This window comes from Canis lupus, chromosome 1 (assembly GCF_048164855.1).
Source record: "Canis lupus baileyi chromosome 1, mCanLup2.hap1, whole genome shotgun sequence".
NCBI classification, from domain to species: domain Eukaryota; kingdom Metazoa; phylum Chordata; class Mammalia; order Carnivora; family Canidae; genus Canis; species Canis lupus.
This window is the reverse complement of record NC_132838.1, coordinates 3,611,122-3,630,660: the sequence shown is the minus strand read 5'-3', so window position 1 is coordinate 3,630,660 and position 19,539 is coordinate 3,611,122. Positions and strand designations below refer to the sequence as shown.

General features: G+C 57.3%; 1 protein-coding gene across 4 annotated transcripts in view; it reads right to left on the bottom strand.

The window, feature by feature from the left end:
- Nucleotides 1-4,330: 4,330 nt before the first annotated feature.
- Nucleotides 4,331-19,539, bottom strand: part of MBP (myelin basic protein) — a 115,171-nt gene continuing 99,962 nt past the window's right edge. For 2 of the 4 annotated variants that reach the window (XM_072819288.1, XM_072819353.1), the window contains 5 exons: nt 16,442-16,549; nt 14,272-14,307; nt 13,858-13,890; nt 10,679-10,786; nt 4,331-5,838 (listed from right to left, as the gene is read on the bottom strand). In XM_072819288.1, coding sequence (XP_072675389.1) covers nt 5,794-5,838; nt 10,679-10,786; nt 13,858-13,890; nt 14,272-14,307; nt 16,442-16,549 — 330 coding nt within the window. In that variant the 3' untranslated portion in view covers nt 4,331-5,793. The remainder of the gene's footprint in view (nt 5,839-10,678; nt 10,787-13,857; nt 13,891-14,271; nt 14,308-16,441; nt 16,550-19,539) is intronic. The other 2 variants (XM_072819341.1, XM_072819392.1) reach the window with 1 other exon arrangement.

The following is a 19,539-nucleotide window of genomic DNA, read 5'->3' as shown; positions in this document are numbered from 1 at the left end:
GAGAATGCCATATTTTCTATCCTTGAGGATAATTGTCCATTTCCTCTCACTTAAAAGGGGCTTGAGAGTGACTTGAAGTGAAATGAAAACCAATTCTTGTATCACCCTCTGCGTTCATGAGACATGAAGGACATTCCCCAGAAATAGCAGTGGCGTTGGTTTATATTACTGCATCTAATCCTCTTTAAAGATCTATTTCCAGGCTCAGTGATTGAGCATCTGCCTTCAGCTCAGGTCATGATCTCAGGGGTCCTGGGATTGAGTCCCATATCTGGCTCCCCACAGGGAGCCTGCATCTTTCTCCCTCTGCCTGTGTTTCTGTCTCTCTCTGTGTGTCTCTCATTAATAAATAAATATTAAAAAAAAATCTATTTCCAAACTTCTAAAGAAGCTTGAAATTTAAAGACTCCGTATCCTGTTGAAATAACAAACTCAGGGTATCTTTTGTCCTGTATCCACCTTATTCCTGGCACAGATTGAACTATTTTAAGTGATGGGGGTTTTTTCTCTCCTGGACTTTGCTCAGAGGGAATGGTAAGAAATTGTATCAGTATGTTTGTTGCTTGTTTGTAGGAGAAATGTTTAATAGCTTTTAAGATATGGTGGGTGCGGGAGGGGTTTTTCAAAAAGAATGATCAGATTATGGAAAATCTAATTTTACAGTGGATTGCCTCAACCATTTAAGATGCTTTCCCAGATGAGCCTATCTGGCATGCTTGCGCTCTAATGATGTAAGAGTATTCATACATAAACAGGAAGGCCAGAGTCTACAAAGCAGCTCATGTGCCAGCAAAGCCAGGGGTGGGTGACCTGGCACCTCGGGCCTGGGGAGCCTGGTGCTGATGGCTAACTTCTCTAGGCCTGACCCCTTGTCTATGGAATTAGTTGATTAAATCCCTTCCTTCCACTTGTATTCTCAGTGACTAAGCTGGGACATTGGGATGTGGCTCTCTCTAGGTGTCTCAAGCAGAGCAGGTTTTCTGCCTTTGCCAGGATCTTTTCAAGGCTGTGTGTGGACGATGTGGCCGCAGGAGTTAGAGCATCTTCCCCCAGAGCAAAGCAATGCTTGTGGACTGATCACTATGATTACGGCATGTCTGCCTCTGAGGCAGGGTCAGTTTGTTGCCTTTTATAAAAGCCTCGGGTTCCCTGTGCTCTGGTTCCTCCCCTGCAACCCCTGTGCCCTGGGCATCGCCTGGCCCACTTTGGGCCGCCCTTGTCTGTGCCCCCAGAGCCCTCTGCCAGTGCCTAGGAAACTGGCTTCTTGGGGGCCGGTGGGTCAGGGAGCAACTCAGATGCTTGGCCGTTGCTGGCCATATGTCATCCGTTTACTTTGGGCTCCTTGAAATGCCCCTGGCTCAGCTTATGATGTGAGTGGGAATTTTTATTACCAATGTCAGTGGCTGATTCCCTCCACACCACCCACAGTGCTCTTCCTATCACTGGGCAGCTTTTACCTGACAGCCTCAATGCTTTTTAGTCCCTAAGAAACAGTGAAAAATGTGTGTAAGCACACACACCGCTTCACACGCTCTGCCAATAAACAGGTGTCTCCCTGATTGTGTTATTCTTGGTCAGTCAAGAATACTACTACTTTGGTATCAGAACAAAGTAATCATTGGTCACCCTGGTAACCAAGCTCTGTGGGAAGAAATTCCTATAATTAACACAAAGCAGCTCATCTTGATGTGATGTTGTAGTTGTGGGTAAAGGGGATGACCGCCCACCATCTGCACCGAGACACTTTACAGTGCAGGTCCCCTGACTCCAGGTTAATCTTTCTCAAGCTCAAGAACCCTAAGTCCTTGTCCTTTCTGTATAATCCTGTATTGCTGAAGCAGCTTCAAATTTACCTAAGAGTTGCCAGGTACAAGGAGGGCTTTGGGTAACTCTTCACCAGAGACCCCGTCTGTGTTGGTGGAAGTGTGGACGGTCTCCCCTTCATACAAGCCGCGTCTGCTCAGGGTGGCAGCACCCGGCTCTCGTGGCCCGCTGTGCCCGTCACTGACTTTCCTGAAAACCACGGCGGGCTGTGCAGCAGGCAGTCCCCCGGTTTCTCTGTGATGTGTCTTTGGTCAGAACATCGCAGAAACGATGCTCCTATCTTGTGTCTTAATGAACCCGTCGCCTACCATGGGCCCACTCTTGCTGGCACCAACGTCGCTGTCCCGGGTGTGGTCACTTCCCCTCAGCGGCAGGTGCCTGCGCAAGACCCGGAGAGCGCGCACCCTGGGGCGGTGCGTCTCCTTGCGCTAGTCCTACCCTAGGGCGGGCCATCCACCTGGAGGGAGAGCCTCCTGCTGGCCCTCATTTCCTCGTCCCTGCACTCATCACGGTTGGGACTTGCGGGTTCCTCTCCTATTTAAGTGCTGCAGCCTGTCAGGATCCGCGTGGATGCCCACTTGATTCCGGGAGCGCTGGATTCTGCGAGCGCCTGCCCGCCGCGGGCGCAGTGGACGGTGCTCCTGCCGCTCCCGCCGTCCCGGCCTGTGGGCGCCCAGAGCCAGCCGCGCCCCGGGGGGCCCCGCCTCCCTGGGGTGGAGAAGCCGAGCCCTGAGCCGGAAGAGCCAGGCGAGTCCACACCCGCTGGCCTGGGCCGCGCACTGGCGCCCCCGCGGAGGGGGAGCGGCCCGTCCCCACAGCCACGTTGCCCGGGAGCCTCCCGGCCCTCCGCCGCGCCCCGCTGCCCCGCTGCCCCGCTGCCCCGCTTACAGGAGAAGAGTCCCCGGGAGGCCGAGCTGGGGGCCCGCGGCTGGGGACGCAGGCGGGAGCTGGGCCCCGGAGCGGGGTGCGAGTCCTCCCCGCGCAGGCGCCGGGCTTTCCGGGGAGCGGGTCGCGCGGCAGGTGTGGGCGGGGCTCGCCGTCCTGGGGGCGAGGGTCCTCCCCGCACCCTGGGGGACGGGAGGGGCGGGGGGAGCGGCTCCAACCAGGACACCGCCTTCAGGGCTGCGCGGGGCCAGCTCCGCCTTCTGTCACCCTGTTGATTGTTGACAGCAGAGAAACCACACACAAGATGTGCGAAAAGGCCTGGAGTCCTCCTTCCTCTCTGGGAGGAGGGAGAAGCCGAGCCCCCCGCCCCGGCGCAGCCCCGCCCTGATCGCGGGAGCTGGGGGCCGTGGCCGTCGTTCCACCGGAGAATGGCCCCTCGCCCTCCCCGCAACCCCAAGGGCAGGGGCCCACCCTGACTTCGGAGCGGGGTCCTGCGGCGCCTGGTCTCCCATCCACGCTGGCTCCGCACTCCGGGTCTACACCCTCCGCCAGACCCCCTGCCCCCCACCTGCGTGCTCTGCCGCGGGGTCCACCCACCTGGGGGGCGGCACAGCCCCATGGGGCTGGAGAGAGCGTGGGCACGGGCTCTGGTGCCGACCGGGAGTCCCTCCGGTGGCTCACGTGCCCCTCGTGACATCTCTGGGCTCTGCCTGGGGCTGGGGTCCCCAAGCTCAGGGGGCCTGGGGCCTGGGTGCCCCTCTGGGGGCCCTGTGCAGACCTGCGCGGGTGGGGAGAAGGCACCTTCCAGCTGGGCTCCCGTCCTGCCTTGTTTGATCTCGAAATATGCGTCCGAGTGGTGGGTGCATGACGGTGAGAATCGCTGTGTGACCCTAGGATTGACGCGGTTTACATTTAAGGTGCTTCCCGGACCCGTGACAGTAAGAGGCTGCTGACCAACCACTGTCATAAAGACGTGACTCCGCGTGATTTCCCAGATTCCTGGGTCGGTGGGAAGGGTCTGGGTGGCCCAGAGGAGGGCAGGGCGGGCGCCCGCAGCAGGGCAGGCACCCCCCGCGCTGGGGCTCCCCGATGAGAGCCTCGTGTGGTCCCACCAGGCCGGCGGGGCCTGCCCGCGGGAGCGCTCACCAGCTGCTGCCGAGACCCAGGGAGCCAGGAAAAGCCAGACAAAACAACGATTTGGTTTATCGTTTTTGAAACGGAACTCTTGTCACCAAAGGCAACGACACACAAAATTTCCGAATCCCTCCTTGTTGTGGCTTTCTGTGCATGGCAGATGTAGTTTCTCAGAGCTTCTTTAGCTCCCGTCAGCAGCTGTTTACTCTGGTTAAGATAATGAAATGTGAAAATAGTCTAAAAGATTGTTTGAAAGTACCTCGGAGGTTCTTTCCCCTGTGAGTTGGTGAATCAGTCAGTGCCCAGCCGTGACCTCTATTCTATGTCCTCTAATTAACGCGGAAGCCATCAGGGGACAGCACGCAAGGGCCACCCATCCCTGCAAAAGCACAGTCCGCACACGCGATACCCGGACACACAACCTCTGCTTGGCCGGGGTTCATGGCCTACACACCAGAACAGAGACAAAAGAAGACGCCCATACAAATATCATTAAAAGTTTATTATTTTATTTCAATATTCAAGAACAGTGTGTACTCCACGAGAGCCACCGTCACAGCACATGCTGTCTGGGTGTAGCTGCGAGGGGAGCTTGCTCGGCCCACGGTTGGCTCAAGGATGTAGAGAGAGAGAGAGTGTGTGTGTGTGTGTGTGTGTGTGTGTGAGACGCAACTGGAGGTTTTGTTTCTGAAATCTTGTTCCTTGTTCCCCTGTAACCCTCTCATCATTGAGGCTATAGATTAATAGACATTATATTAAACCCACACTGGACATCGGAATTAGGATGGGATTATGTCGATACGCAGGCTACTCCTCGTGTTCGTGCTAAGGGGGACGATGCCAGTGTGGGCTCCATGGAAGGCCTCTAAGAGACACGCTAAAATCAAAAGGGGGGATCAGTACGTTACGAGGGAAGTGCAGGGAATGTCAGTTCCAGTTAGAAAAGGCACGATTCGGAGGAGCCCCTGTCTCGGCTCCCAGGGCTGCCCAGGCCCGGCCCCTGCCTCTGGGTCAGCGGGGCGGGAAGAAGGCGCTCCGAAGCCTGTTCTCTACACACGTCGGCGTCTAGGATGCCAGCGGACGGCGGGTCATCCGTCCACCAAGGGTTAGTATCTGCAATGTGCACTGCCGTGGGATGTGTGACAGGGTGACACTGCGAGGCCACCCAGAAAACTCCTCCAGTCCCGCTCTGAGACAAGCGTCTCCCTGGCCCCTCCTGCTGGGCTCTGGGGGGAAACAGGTGGTTCGTGGAGGCCACCCAGGCTCCCGCTCTGCCGTCGCCTAATTTCCGAGAAGCTCCTGTTTCCCGCTGGGGCCGTGGCCCAGCCCGACCTCGCCTCCCTGTGCCCTCTCTGCCGCGCCTGAATTCCGCTACGGTGTGGTGGGCACCGCCCGCAGGCGCCCCTCCGCGCCCACCACACGGCCTCTTCACAGCTGCCCGCCCGCCCTTCACATACCGAAAGCCCCCTGTGCCGCTGCCGACCGCCCGGCCTGGAGGGAGAGTGAGTGTGTTAGGGGTGAGCAAGGGGCGGGGCAAGAAACCAAAGTAAGCCTGGACCGGCGGTCCTCAGCGCCCTGCACACGTCTCTGTGTCCGCGGCGGGGCCACGGCAGCGCCTGCGAAGCCGAGGGATGCGGCTCAGCGAAGCCGGTCGGAGGACGGAGGCGCGCGTCGGGCCGGGGCTGCGCTGCCGGGGGCTGAGGCCCCGGGGACGCGTCGTCTCCAGGCTCAGCGTGGCTGTGGAATACCCGGTCTGTGTTTCCTCCATCGAAGCTCGTGGCCGGAAACCGCCGGTGGGCCTGGGCGCGCCTGACCCTGCTGCGTGCACAACTGGACGGGCGTTAGGCAGGAGGGTGCTCGCTACGGGTGGGGAGGTACGGGGCGGTGTTAACGTCGAAGGCGGTGATATTAAGAAGCTGAGGACAGGGTTCTGCGGCCACGAGGCGGGCTTCAGCGTCTAGCCATGGGTGACCCGGAACGACTATCTCTTCCTCCCTGGGGAAAGGAAACACAGAGTCAGGCCATCTGCAGGGGCAGCCGCGGCCCCCACGCCCTCGAACCTGGGCTCGGGGGTCTTGACCTGCGAATGGACATGTGTCCTGCACAGACACGATTTGAAGTCAAGAGCAGAGTTGGCGGTCGTGGAGGGGGAGCACAGGTGCGCGGCGGCGGCTCTGAGGACACGACAGGGAGTGTGAGTCCGCACATCCTTCAGGGGGACGGTGGGGGGACGCCCCTTGCTTTTGGCACTCGTATTTTTATTCAAGTTTTAGGCTCTTTCTTCTTAGGTCGTGAGTGAAAAGGTCATCGGGTCAGGGATCTCCCTGGGCCTGTGGGCCCCAGAAAGTGACATACGTACGGAATATGCGCTATTCACCGGGTGACCCGCGTGCCCTGGGCCGACGCGACCTACTCTAGTTACGTCTGCCCCGCTACACAGTAACATCAGTACCCGCAGCCCAAAGCCAGAGAGCCTCGCGGCACAGTCACCGGAGGGGGTGATGGTCGTGATTTGTTGGGGTCCTACGTTTTCCAATGGAATCTCTGTGTCGTCAGACGACTCCTCTGTGGGATCTTATTTTCCTAAATGAGAACATTCACGGACTCCCAGCCTCCGGAGGACCTGCAGGGCCCTAGGGGAGCGGCCCCGCCACGGGAGGGCCCCCCTCCTCGCTTGCCGACCTGGGTGCTGCCCTCTGAGGAGCCCAGAGCAAGTCTGCACCTGTCTCCCCTGCCTTCCGAGTTCCCGGGAACTTCATCTGCACGGCTCCCTGTAAAGCGTGATCTAGTCCTGAAAAGCGGCAGATGCACTGCTCCCGAGAACGAAGCGCATCCAGGGTGACTCAGGCGACGGCCCCACCACCCCTTTGCAGGACAGCTCCTGTGAGGCAGCATTTCAATTTCCTGACGGCTCCCTCGGAAAGGAAAACAATGCTGGGCATTGGGTTTGATTTTCCATGATCGGACCTACAACTAGCAAGTACCTCCGTGATCGAAAGAGAAAGCCCGTCCCGGAGGCGGGAATCCTTAGCATCCGTGGCATCCCCGCTTTGCTGTCGGAGGAGCCGACATGTCGAGTCACTTCCCCAAAGCCAGTCGGCCCAGGGCAGAGTCAGGGGTCGCACCAGCACCTCTGCCCTGTGGGTCTCCCACGTTTTGAGCGGGTTGACCTGGAGCACGTGGCGGGAGGAGGTTGGCCCGAAGCTGCATCTGGGGTAGGGTAGGGATGGGAGCTGCGGGAAGGTGGAGGCCCTGCTCTGCACCACCGTGGGAAACTACCTCAGCCGTGCAATTGGAAATGAGACACTGATTATATCTCGATACGGTTCCCTGACTGGGAGAAATGCAGGGCTCTCCACCCAGTTTCCAACCAACAGGGGCAGAAAGGCCAGGGGAATGGTGCCCGTTAAACACTGGGAGGCGCCACGTCCCCACGCGCCTCTTTCCAGCCCCTGTGGCCTCTCAGCGGTTGTTTTCCATCCACTGTAGCTGCACCGGGTGGACTCACCCAGCCCGATGACCCTGGTTGGCCAGTGTGTGGACACTTCTCATAGTAAAATCTAATGAGAGCCACACGAATTAAAATTCACTTTACTTTGACAGATCGAAGCTTCTCTTGAACTCTCAGAAGCTTTAAAATTTCTAAACTGCTTGGTACAAACAGAAATTCAGGAAAATATCGAACCTATTAAAGATACATGGGCCTTGTACCCTTGTGTTGGTTACACACCATGAACATCCTGGGCCAAGACAGGGCTGTGCCGGCCAGCTCCGCCTGTGAGCACCCGACCCTGGCCGGGAGCCAGGCCTGTGTCTGTACCACCGAGGCCACAGGCACCTTCCCCAGGGTTGCCGTGTCACCTGGCCACTCCTTCAGGGGACAGGCGGGCACTATGCCAGCTAGCTCAGGGATTGCTCACCTGCGATGGGACACACCTGCGACTCCCAGGCAAGAGGGACACAGCGGGTTCCCACCGGGCCTTTCTGGTGCAGGAAGCCCTGGGGGGAGCCCAGGAGTGGTCTGGGCATCGCAGGTGAGTCACAGGCAGGAGACCGCTTGGGAGACATTGCTATGCTGAGTGCAGGTCTGGGCTCCTCGTGGCCACGGCCCAGAATTCAGCAGACGTGTCATGATGACCTCGGTGACTTGGACGTGGGGTAGAATTTGTCTCCTTACTCAGATTTGCTTTAGGATTTAACATGGAGGAGGGGATCCTGCCTGCTTTTGAGCTGACGTGGAACAAGTCGGCACGTCTCACATGACATGAGCATGCATGTCACACACAGAAGCCCTGTCTGGGATAGCGGGACCTTCCCGGCACCTGGAGGCGGGCCCTGCACCCACTGAATCTACACTTGGGGTGGGGGGCTCCCCACGCATGTCCTCGCTGAGCTGACCCCACCGTGCATCCCGACCACGGGATGCGCCACACGCACGACTGCGTGATGACTCTTTGGGTTACAGACCCAATTATTCCCCCACAAACTGTAAAACTGTGACATGTTAGCCAATTAGAAAGCCTAGTCACGCAGGTGAGAGCCCTCGTATCACCGTGATTGGGGTCGAGAGGCCTCGGGCCGGCTGGCGGAGGGCCAGCCTCAACCGGGGTGGCCTGGGGCCGGGTCTCAGGGTGCGATGCCACCAGGCCTTGCACAGCACAGTCTTTTCACATTAAGTGAAGCTGCCCACTGTGACCACACGGGTGGTCCAGGGACAGGTGGAGCAGAGGTGCTCCCGCTCTCATCCACCACTCAGAGCACCTAGAATGAGCAGTTTCCATGGAAATGCATGCCTTCCCAAGAATGTGACCTCTGGCCCCATGATGCAGGGTGACGGAGCTTTCACGTGGAGTAAGGATCCAGGTGAGTCTGCGGTGCCTGGACGCTGGCCGCTGGCCGCGGGGCAGCGGAGCGTGGGGGTGCCATCTGGGGACTAAGACCAGCCTGACCTCCCATTTTACCAGGGCCACCAGGCCTTTCCTCTGGGGATGGCCATGCCAGCCTTTCACCCAAGAAAGAGGAAAGTGAAATCTTTCATGATTTGTTTTCTCTACAGCGTGCCATGAGCATCGTGGGGTTTACGCCCTCTGTGTGCCCTTCCTGCTGTAACGCAGGAACCCTGTCTCCTCCACGCTGCCATCTGCCTTCCTGATTATAGTTCTTTGGGTCAGAATGCGAGCTGAGGGGGGCACCTTGTGAATTATTAGGACTATTAGCGTCGGCTCCCAGGACGTCGAGCCAGCAAATGGGCGGCCTCGTGTGGATTCAGAGTAAGTGGGAGCAGTAGCTCGGCTGTTCTAATGAGAGAGCATGTGGGAACATGGACTCACAGTGGAGCTGCCAGACCGTCTGCCCCCCGGGCACCTGCTCCCCGTGCTCACCCAGGGATGAGCACCGCTCCCCAAGCCCTGAGTCAGGCTGCACGGAAGGTGTGATACGTTCCTGCTGGGGTGGGGTCCTCCCCGTCCCCTCCAGCTGGGAGCCCTGGCGCGCTGGCTGCTGCTGGGCCCCCGGCTCTGCTCCAGGCCCCTGGACGGGTGGCTGCAGAAACCCCAGCCCCATGTGTGCGGGTCTCATCCAGAGATGCATGGCTGGCCTTTCACTGTGCACAGCTAAGCCGGGGGAGTCAGGGGCCCTGGGGGGCAGGGCCCTGGGGAGGGGTGCGGCCCTCTGTGTGGGGAACCCTGTCCCCCTGTGCCCGGCTCCTCAGGGCCTGGGCTTCCTCCAGCCGGGAGCTTTCCCTGGGTGTGTGGCGGCTCTTCGGTCCCCGGCCCAGCGAGGCCTCCTCGTGTGGCCCCCTCCCTGGAGCCGGAGGCAGGTGCTCCCTCCAGACTCTGCCCTGTGTCCTCCTGGTGGCACAATTCCAACCACTCTGTGTCCCTCATGCAAGAATATGCTCTTCACGGGGCTGTGGATTCCTGAAGCTGGGGGAACATCCCCAGCCCTCCAAGGGCATCTGCCTGTGGAATGAGCAGAACCGCATGGTCGCAGACAGACAGGGCGCCTGGACAGCCTCTGGCCCCTGACTGTGGGCACGGCCAGTGTGGGCTCCTAGCCAGCCTAGCGCTGGGGACAACCCGCGGAGGGTGGGTGGCGCCTGTCACTGTGCTCATCCGGGCCTCTGCCCACCGCATGTGGCTGCCGGGAGGTCATGCCCGAGGCTCTCGGATGTCCAGCCTCCAGCAGGCCAGCTGGCCACCGCCGCTATCCCTCATGCCTGAGCACGGAGCCGTGGGTGAGCCCTGGAAACTGCTGTGAGCTGCTCTGGGGGTCACGAGGGTGGTGGTGGTGGGCATGAACGGAGGCCGAATGGGCCCCTCCCAACCCCTGGCAGCCCGCCTAGGGCTGTTTAGAGCTGAGGATGGGTGGCAGTGGGGCTCTCTAGGTGCCCAGGCTGAGGCTGGAGGGCGTCCTGTCTCCTCCAGTCCTGTTGGGTGCCTGGCCCTGCCATGGTCACTCACTGATGGTTAGTGGCCTGGGTCTAGGACCCCAGGGTCGACACCAGGTGTCCCCCGCATGGCCTCTGGGACCCCTGCCTGCCTGCCCAGTGACTTGGCTCCCGCTCCTTTCTCTGGAACTCACACACCTGTGCCCAAGGCCACCCCAGGCCCCCCCAGGGCACGGTGGAGCCTTGTGTGGGGCCCCTCGCGTGTCCTCGAGCTCCCCAAGGGAGCCTGGAGCAGGGCAGCCAAATGGGCCCCCAAGAACGTCCCCGAACCAGGTGGGCTGGCAGGTGAACCCCGGGGATCCCAGTGTGGGATGGCCGGAGGCCTCTCCCCAGCAGCCCCGACCAGTGACCTCGGAGTACCCTGGATGTTAAGAAGGGTTACATTACCAGTTTGAAGATTTTGGAAAGCGTGCCCTGGGCGTCGGTGCCCTTGAGCCCCTTGTGAGCTGGAGCGCGGCCTCCGTAGCCAAATCCCGGCTTCTGGCCCTCGGCTCCCTGCAAGAGACCAGACAGCTCTCAGGGTGGCACCCGTGGGCCTCTGGGGTGGGGTGGGGTGGGGGCAAGGGCCAGGCTCCACGAGACATGCGCCCAGAGGCTCCCACTGCAGGACCAGACTCATGCACTTGGCCAGGTAGCTCCAAGAGAAGTGCGGTGCGTCGAGCAAGAGCAGCTGAACGCCGTGTGCCCACAGGGGTGCAGGACCAGGGCGCAGGGGCGGCTCTGGGCCCGGAGGGGAGCTTCCCCGGGTGGGTGGCTGCGGGGGGCCAGGCGCCTGTGTGGGGATCCCTGCCTGCTTTTTCACACACATGCCTCTCATCCCCCCTCTGCTGCACGTCTACAGGGTGCAAGCTTTGCACTTTGCACAATTTTGAGGCCCGTATGTTTCCAAAGGAGAAAGACAAGGTTCAAATTCTCTGGCCTGGAGGAGGCTTCCCTGGGATGTCCACGGCCAGCTCCCATGGCCACAGCGTGGGTGCCCTGAGAGCTGCTGTGGGACCCTCCTGGGGGCCCAGGATCGGGGCGGCCAGCAAGCCATGTCCCTGCTGCCACACACCAGGGAACAGCCCCAGGTACCCAGCAGCCTGCATGGAGTCCCGGCTCTCAGGTCCCTGGCTGTGGGACCTCGGGCAGGCGGCCAAGACACTCTGAGCCTCAGGTTCCTCTTCTATAAAATGGGGATAAAATGGCCCCTCCTTCCGGGGTGGTTGGGGAGGGGACCGCAAGCTCCTGGATGCTCCAGGCCTGTGCCTGCTGTTGTTACAGGAGAGGCCGAGCCCTCACACTTGTGGGAGGAGGAAATCTCCTGCGTGTCACAGAGCGATGGCAGGTGATTGTGGGAATGTGGGACACCCACGCCCTAGGACCAGTCTATCTTCCAATATGCTTTACTTGCAAACGGGAGCATCTCCTGTGGATGGGAGGGAGGCGTCGGGGGATCAGGCCATGCAGACGCAGAGAAGGTAGCGTTTGCAGGACAGGGGGCTCCGCCTCGGGGGGGCCAAGCAGGCCGTAGGGGCCTTGGGTGAGGTCCCTCTGCCCCGCGAGCCGTCTTCAGTGTGCAGGGCCTGGGATTTCGGATCCTGCCAGCACGGCGTGGGGAGCTCTCTGTGGTCTGCTCCTAACGACCTAGTCAACCGAATAATCGCGTCCTCGGGGGGAGCCCCAATCCCCGGCCTCAGCCTACGGTGATTTCAAGCCCACACGTTTGTTTTGGGCTGTGGGGATTGGGGACGCCGTGCAGTCCATGCCCTATCTGAAGGCGCTGGCGACACAGCATCGGGGGTGGGGGGGCTGGCAGGTGGGGCCGGGCTGCCCTGGAGCCCTGCTGCCCTGGTTCCGCGGATGCGCTCCAGACAGCACACAGGGGCGGGAGGGGGACGGGCCACGGCCGACGTGTGCAGTGCTGAAGGCAGACACGTGATGTGGACAAACCACAGCTCGCACACCGTGCGAAATCCTCCCGTCTCTACTGCTCTCCTCAACAACAGGAGCTTCTGAGAACAAGATTCAAGGATAGGTTTTTCAGATTAAATCATCTGCTTGACTTTTCCTCCTTCCAAGTTCTTGGTCACTCCTATCTTTGGACAACCTAGAACTTGCCAAGAAATAAATGTTCAACATGGTTTAGAAAAAGATGGGGGGGTGGGGGGCAGAGGGACTTTAAGAAGCTCCAAGGAAGAAAGACAGTCCTGTGGTTTGAGAAAACAGACAAACGAGATGCAGAGAAGGATGTTGCTTTGGAAAAAAAGAGAAAAAGAATAAAGATTAGTTGGCCCCAAAACGGAGACGCAGAGGGAAGCCGAGGTCTTTCCGGTTAGCTGCCGGCGGGGGCGGGCCGTCCCTGCTCGAGGGGAGGAGGTGGTGGCGCCCAGCCTGCGTCCCCCGCCGACGCTGCTTCGTGCCCCAGAGTGCACGCCTAGAGAGGCAGACCCGGGTTGCCAGCACGAGAGGTCGTCCTGCATGTCATCTGTCTCCTGCTGGCACAGAAAGTCAGGAATTAACTGGCTGTGAGGCCCCACCCACGTGTTTCCTACATGCTTGGCACTTTCTTGCAAATTCATGGGCTTCAGAAGAGGCTCAAATGCATTTGCATCGAGTGTTCCAGCAAACTCCCTGTAAGAAGGCACCAGGGCCGTCCAAGGGCTTCATGGAACACCCTGCTCTTCTCTGTGGGTCTTGCCCTCCTCCCGCCCCTCCCCCTACTGCTCTCCCTTTCTTCCTTCCTCTTTCTTTTGAACCCTAGCCATCCATTTACATGGCGCTCGTTAATTGAGCACCAGGTATGTGCATGCTCTGCACAGGGTCAGGTGCTCGTAGGGCACACGGGGTTCCTATAGGCCACTGGTTGCTCTTCCATTTTGCTCTGCAGTGACAGCTTTAGAGAAGTAGGAACCACATCTAGCATCTAACTGAAGCCGATGGGTTTGGTTACGATACACCCATAGGCCTTTAGACTGGTTCAGACACCAAATGTCACTGGTGTCTAGAAAGTGGACAAGCTGCCCATTTAAAACCTGGATGGACACTTCGCCCTCGGTTTTCAAAAGCCTGAAATTCCTCAAGAGGCTTTCCTGGATGGCCTGATATCTAAGCTGTGGTTTTCACTACACCATCGTCAAACCCCAGAGCTTGGAGCCTCCTTGGATCATGTGACTGAGGGCAACATCCTTCCCACATGCTGGTGGCATTGTGTTTCCTCAACCAAGTGTCAACCTGGGGCAGGGCTGGTTATTTGGTGGGTCCACTGGCCACAGGGCCTCCCGCTGACTGTGCCATGGGGACTTCCCTCCAGCTCTTGCATAGGAAGGAAGTCAGGAATATTCTTGAGCATGGAGAGGCCCCTTCCTGGGCATGGAGGCAGGCGCCTGTGCCCTGCTGCAGGGTCAGGAGCAGTGGCCCCCGGGTCCTCCCAAGACGGGAAGGCGGCCTCTGATGGCGTGGGCAAGCAGGCTTGACGGGGATGAAATGGGACCATCAGGTGGCCCAACGGGGCAGAGCATGGAAGCTGGGCAGCTGTGAAGAGCAGAAGGGAGAGGGAGCCGCGTAGACACGGGAGTGTCACCTACCCAGCTAAATCTGCTGAGGGACAGTCCTCGCCCCTGTGTGAGAAAGAGAGAGAAACAGTGACATTGTGATCAAGGCAGGAGGAAAAAAGCCTTTTAATAAACAAGAAACAGTGATCAGGATCGTGCTGAGACGGTGAAGGGTGTTCACGTTGGCTATGTCCCAGGGCTGGCGGTGGCCACGGGGGCGGCTCGGGGAGGATTTGGGACCAGGGTCCAGAGGAGAGCCAGCCGGGAGCCAGCAGCGCTGTCTGCTCGGGTGCGTTTCTTAGCCTGTTCTACTTGGGGTCCACGTAGCAAACATTTTGGGACCAGGTCAGGTTGCTGCGAGGCCAGCCCTTCTTTTGGTATATTTAGGGATTTCAGGGAAGTGCTACAAATGGAAGGACCATCAGTAACAACGTTCAGAGGTCTTACCTTTCCTTGCGATGGAGGAGGTGTGCGTGGTGTCACCTACAAAGACACACAGAGACAGGTGAGCTCATGGACTCGTGCCCTCACCTCCCTGCTCCATCTACTGGGAACCCGAGGGCCCAAGGATCACCCCTCTCCACCCAGCCTCCCCATTCCTGTCCTCGTTCAGTGAGAATATAGGCCCTGATGATCCAGTACCAGGCAGAGTTTCCAGAACACTCAGAAAGCATTTCGGAGAAGGGACACATCAGCAGGCCCCATAAGGAGGAACTGCTTCCTTCCGGGGGTTCTGGGCACACCCTGTACATGGATGGGGCCATGGCCCTCACTAGGGGTCGGAGGTAAAGTGCCCCCTGACACTCTCAGGTCTGTGGCTCCTAAAACTCATTTATCAGCATGGAGTATACTGTCTGAAATGCCTGCTGCACAAAAAGCTTATGATCGGAAGCTTGTGGTCCTGCTTTTGCTTTAAATCCTTATTTTTTAGAGCAGTTTTAGGTTTCTAGAAAAAATGCCTGAAAATGAGAGAGTCCCCATGCATGCTCTCGTCCTGCACACTGTTCCCTACTTACTACAGCCTGGCATCAGCCTGGCTCCTCTGTTACAGACCATGAACCCAAACCAACATGGGTGTATTAGGTGAAGCTCATCATGCACGGTAAGGTTCCCTCTCACGTTGTGCGTTCTGTGGGTTTGGACACATGTGCAATGACATGTGTCCACCAGCTCAGTATCGCAGAGTCCTTCCCTGACTGAAAATCCCTCTGTGCTCTGCCTTTCATCTCCTCTGCCCCTAAACTCTGACAACCACTAAACTTTTTATCTCTTTGATGTTTTTGTATCCATAGTTTTGCAAAGCCTGCATTTTTAAACTAAGCACCTCATAGTACTTTAGTCTCAAAGGAGTGAGTTCTTTGCTAGAACATAAAATTCAGCAAGTGGCAGATGCAGTGTGGACCTTGTGACCAGGTGCTAGAGTTGAGCTCCCATGACCAACCTCACCCTGAGCAGGAGGGACGCATCGTTGGGGATAGACTCAGGTCCTCACTGATTAGAGCTCAGGGTCATCTGGGGACAGACTTAGGTCCCTCATGGGTTAGAGTCAGGGTCATCTGGGGACAGACTCAGGTCCCTCATGGGTTAGAGCTCAGGATCATCTGGGGATAGACTCAGCTCCCCATTGCCTAGAGTCAGGATCATCTGGGATAGACTCAGGTCCCTCATGGGTGAGAGTCAGATCATCTGGGATAGACACAGGTCCCCGTGGATTAGAGCTCAGGATCATCTGGGGATAGATTCAGGTCCCTCATGGTTAGTGCTCAGGATCATCTGGGGATAGACTCAGGTCCCTCCCTGACTCCTAACAGCAGTTCTGTGCGTGTTGTGCCAGAGGAACAAGAAGTGTCCCCTTCTTCAGGAGACACTTGGCCACCAAGAAGTCTGAAGGGTACTTCTGCAGAGATGAGGGCCTTCGGTGGGCCTCATGTCACCTGAGGTAGCTCCAGCCTCGGCTGGGCTGTGGTTGGAGTGACAGGTGCCTTGCACCCGGCTCCCACAGATGGGTGGCATTTATGGCTGTCCCCAAATGCCCACAGTCCTGCCTCAAACCCCCAGGCCTGAGACCCAGCCATCACTGTTGCTTCAATGAATGAATCTTCTGTCTTTGACAATCCTTAGACTCAGGTCCTTCATGGGTTAGAGTCAGGATCATCTGGGGATAGACTCAGGTCCCCATGGATTAGACTCAGGGTCATCTGGGGATAGACTTAGCTCCCCATGGATTAGAGCTCAGGGTCATCTGGAGATAGATTCAGGTCCCTCATCGTTAGTGTTCAGGGTCATCTGGGGATAGACTCAGGTCCCCATAGATTAGAGTTCAGGATCACCTGGGGATAGACTCAGGTCCCTCATGGTTAGAGCTCAGGGTCATCTGAGGATAGACTCAGGTCCCCATAGATTAGAGCTCAGGGTCATCTGGGGATAGATTCAGGTCCCTCATCGTTAGTGTTCAGGGTCATCTGGGGATAGACTCAGGCCCCCCTGTGGATAGAGACAGGGTCATGGGGATAGACTTAGCTCCCCAGTGGATGAGGCAGTGGCCAGGCAGCCCCTGACCCCTGCAGTCTTGATTCTCCCTGCTGCCCGGTGCTCACAGGGGGATGGGAGCACTTACAATGTTCTTGAAGAAATGCACTACGGGGTTTTCGTCTTGGGGCCGGCCATGCTGGGACTTCTGGGGCAGGGAGCCATAGTGGGCAGTTCTCGCTGCGTGATGTCCATCCTGGAAGAGAGGGCGCGATGACCTTAGGCCTCCTATCCTCTGCTCTGGCCTCCCTGGGGAAGCTGCCTGTCTTCTGTCCTGGGGATCTGGATTCTTTTGGATCAGGATTTATGCTGGGACATGGCGGACATGACTCAGGACATTCCTGGGGCAGCACATCTGGGGGTGAAGCTGCGATGCATTGGAAGCATCTCCACCCTGGAGCCAGCATCGGGCTGCTTCCAAGTCCCGTAAGCAACAGCACAGGGGGAGAGAAGGGAATTCAAGGGTGAGCCCACCTAAGCCGGGCGCAGGGTCAGTAAGCAGTGAGAGAAAGCTGTTATTTTCCTGAGCTTCTGCTGTGAATGAAGGAAAATACTTAGGAATTACATGTAAAACATAATAGCAAAAAAAAGTCCAAAAAAACCTGCCATGAGCTTTGGAGGGTTCAACACGTGAGCTAGCCTCTGTGTCTCAAAATCAGCATCCCAGGTCACAGTGGCAGTGGTGTCTGCCCAGTTGGGATGACCACTCCCACATCGTGAGCAGGGGGGAAGGACGGGGGAGGGGTTTGGGGCCTGGCGCCTCCCAGCTGTGGAGATGACATGGAACGTGGTGGGCAAGAGTGAGGTTCACAGAGCAGCGGCCTCCATGGCCTCCACCCCCGTGGGCCAACTGTCACCCACACAGGAGTCTGACCACTGGGGACAGGCACCCCGAGCAGCCTCCATGGAGATGGGGTCCACTCCGAAGAGCCTTCCAAGCAAAGGCACCAGGGCCTGGTGAGAGCTTGTGGAGCTGACCCTGGGGCTTTCCTCCTGCTCGCCCAGTGACACAAGCGGGCAGGAATGTGAGTCAAGGTTCCCGAAGGTCAGAGGGCCCTTTCTGTTAGAGCGGATCAGTCACCTGCACTGACGGCCCTCCCTGGTTCCTGTCCACTAGCAGCTCTGTGCGTGTTGTGCCAGAGGAAGCCCTTCTTCAGGAGACACTTGGCCACCAAGAAGTCTGAAGGGTGCTTCTGCAGAGGTGAGCGCCTTCGGTGGGCCTCACGTCACCTGAGATAGCTCCAGCCTCGGCTGGACTGTGGTTGGAGTGACAGGTGTCTTGCACCCAGTGGGTGGCATTTATGGCTGTCCCCAAATGCCCACGGTCCTGCCTCAAACCCCCAGGCCCGAGACCCAGCCATCACTGTTGCTTTGATGAACGAATTTTCTGTCTTTGACACACATCAGTGTATCCGTTCCCCTCTCTGCGACCGACATTAAAACCAAAGCTGGGTGAGCTCCTTCTCTGAGTCCAGACACATGTGCAAACGTGGGTGACCTCTTCCTTCTTCCCTCTGGCCACTGACCACCGGCCACTGGCCACCAGCCACCAACCACCAACCACTGCTGCTTCTGTTTCACCAAATGGACTCCATTGCTCCAGCTGACAGCCCACGGAGAACCCACTGCCCACTCAGGTCTATACTACTTGCCACATGTTTGCCCTGAGTGGCGTGGCCCCTCCCTGTGTTGGGGATGAGGTCACCTGTGCCCTGCCAGCCTCGGTGCAACTCGGCTCCTGCTTCCGTGGGACTTTCTGTGCCCAGCTCACCCTCCAAGTGCTGCTGCCTGGACCGGTGGGTGGTGGGAGGGAGCCAGGGGTTCCGTTACTGGGGAACCCCCGAGCCTCCTTGTCACTCACTCACTGCCGATGCTGCAGGGACCTGCATAATCTGCTTTTTCCTCCACATTCTTGTCTTTCACTGAATTTCCAACTGTCGGGCTTCACTGGCCAATCCCCTTCAATCAGCGCACCAGCCTTGTATGCTTTCCTCCGGTGAAGGAGTGAGCATAAGGATTAAGGACTAAGAAGCAAAATAGATGAGCCAGGAAATGATTTAAATTACTTACTTTAAGACAAATACCTCCTAAGTGTCTGATACGTCTACCAGGTGGTTATTTATGAGATGTCATGCTAATGGTCTGAAATGATGAAATGAGCTCGAAATCCAGTGCATTCACAGAATGTGTGAAAAGCTCTCAAAACTCAATAGTTAATAAAAAACAACCCAGTTATGGGGCAGCTGGGTGGTCGGTCAGTTAAGTGTCATGCCTTCAGCTCGGGTCATGATCCCCAGGTTGTCCTGGGGTCTCTAGGATCTGACCCCGAGTCCCTGTTCAGCCAAGAGTCTGCTTCTCCCTCTCCGTCTCCCTGATTGTGTGCTCTATCTCTCAAATAAATAGTAAATAAAATATTTTTTAAAAACCCAGTTAAAAATAACGGACCAAACACGGAATCAATGCTGCATGAAACAGGTCAGGCCGGGGGCCAACATGCACATGAAAAGATGCCCAACATCATTAGCCAGTAGGAAAATGCAACACAAAGCCCCAGGAAGATACCACTACACACACATTACAATGGATAAAACTAAAAATACTGACAATACTAAGTATTGGTGAGGATGTGCACCACCAGGAACTCTCTTGCGTCGCAGGTGGGAATGCAACATGGTACACTCTGCAAAACACTTCAGTGGTTTCTTTGTTAGCTGTCTACTTTCCATAGGACCCTGGGATCCTACTTCCTGCTTTGAATCGTAAAAGAAAAAAGATATTTTTGAAAGTCCTTTTTTTGTAATGAATATATTGGTCACCAATTCTTTGAAGAAAAAAGTAATTTAAATCTTAAATGAAAACTTCTGTTTGGGGATCCCTGGATGGCTCAGCGGTTTAGCACTGCCTTTGGCCCAGGGTGTGATCCTGGGATCCCGGGATCGAGTCTCGCATTGGGCTCGTTGGATGGAGCCTGCTTCTCTCTCTGTCTCTCTCTCTCTCTGTGTCTCTCATGAATAAATAAATAAAATATTTATTTTTTATAAATATTCCCTTAAAAAGGAAAAGAAAAGAAAAGGGAAAAAAACACCTGTCTGTGAAGGTTTGTCAGGAGCCCAATTCCTAATCACGAAATTGGTCAACAACCCAAACATTCACCGTGGGAGAAGAGATAAAAGAAACCATGTGCCC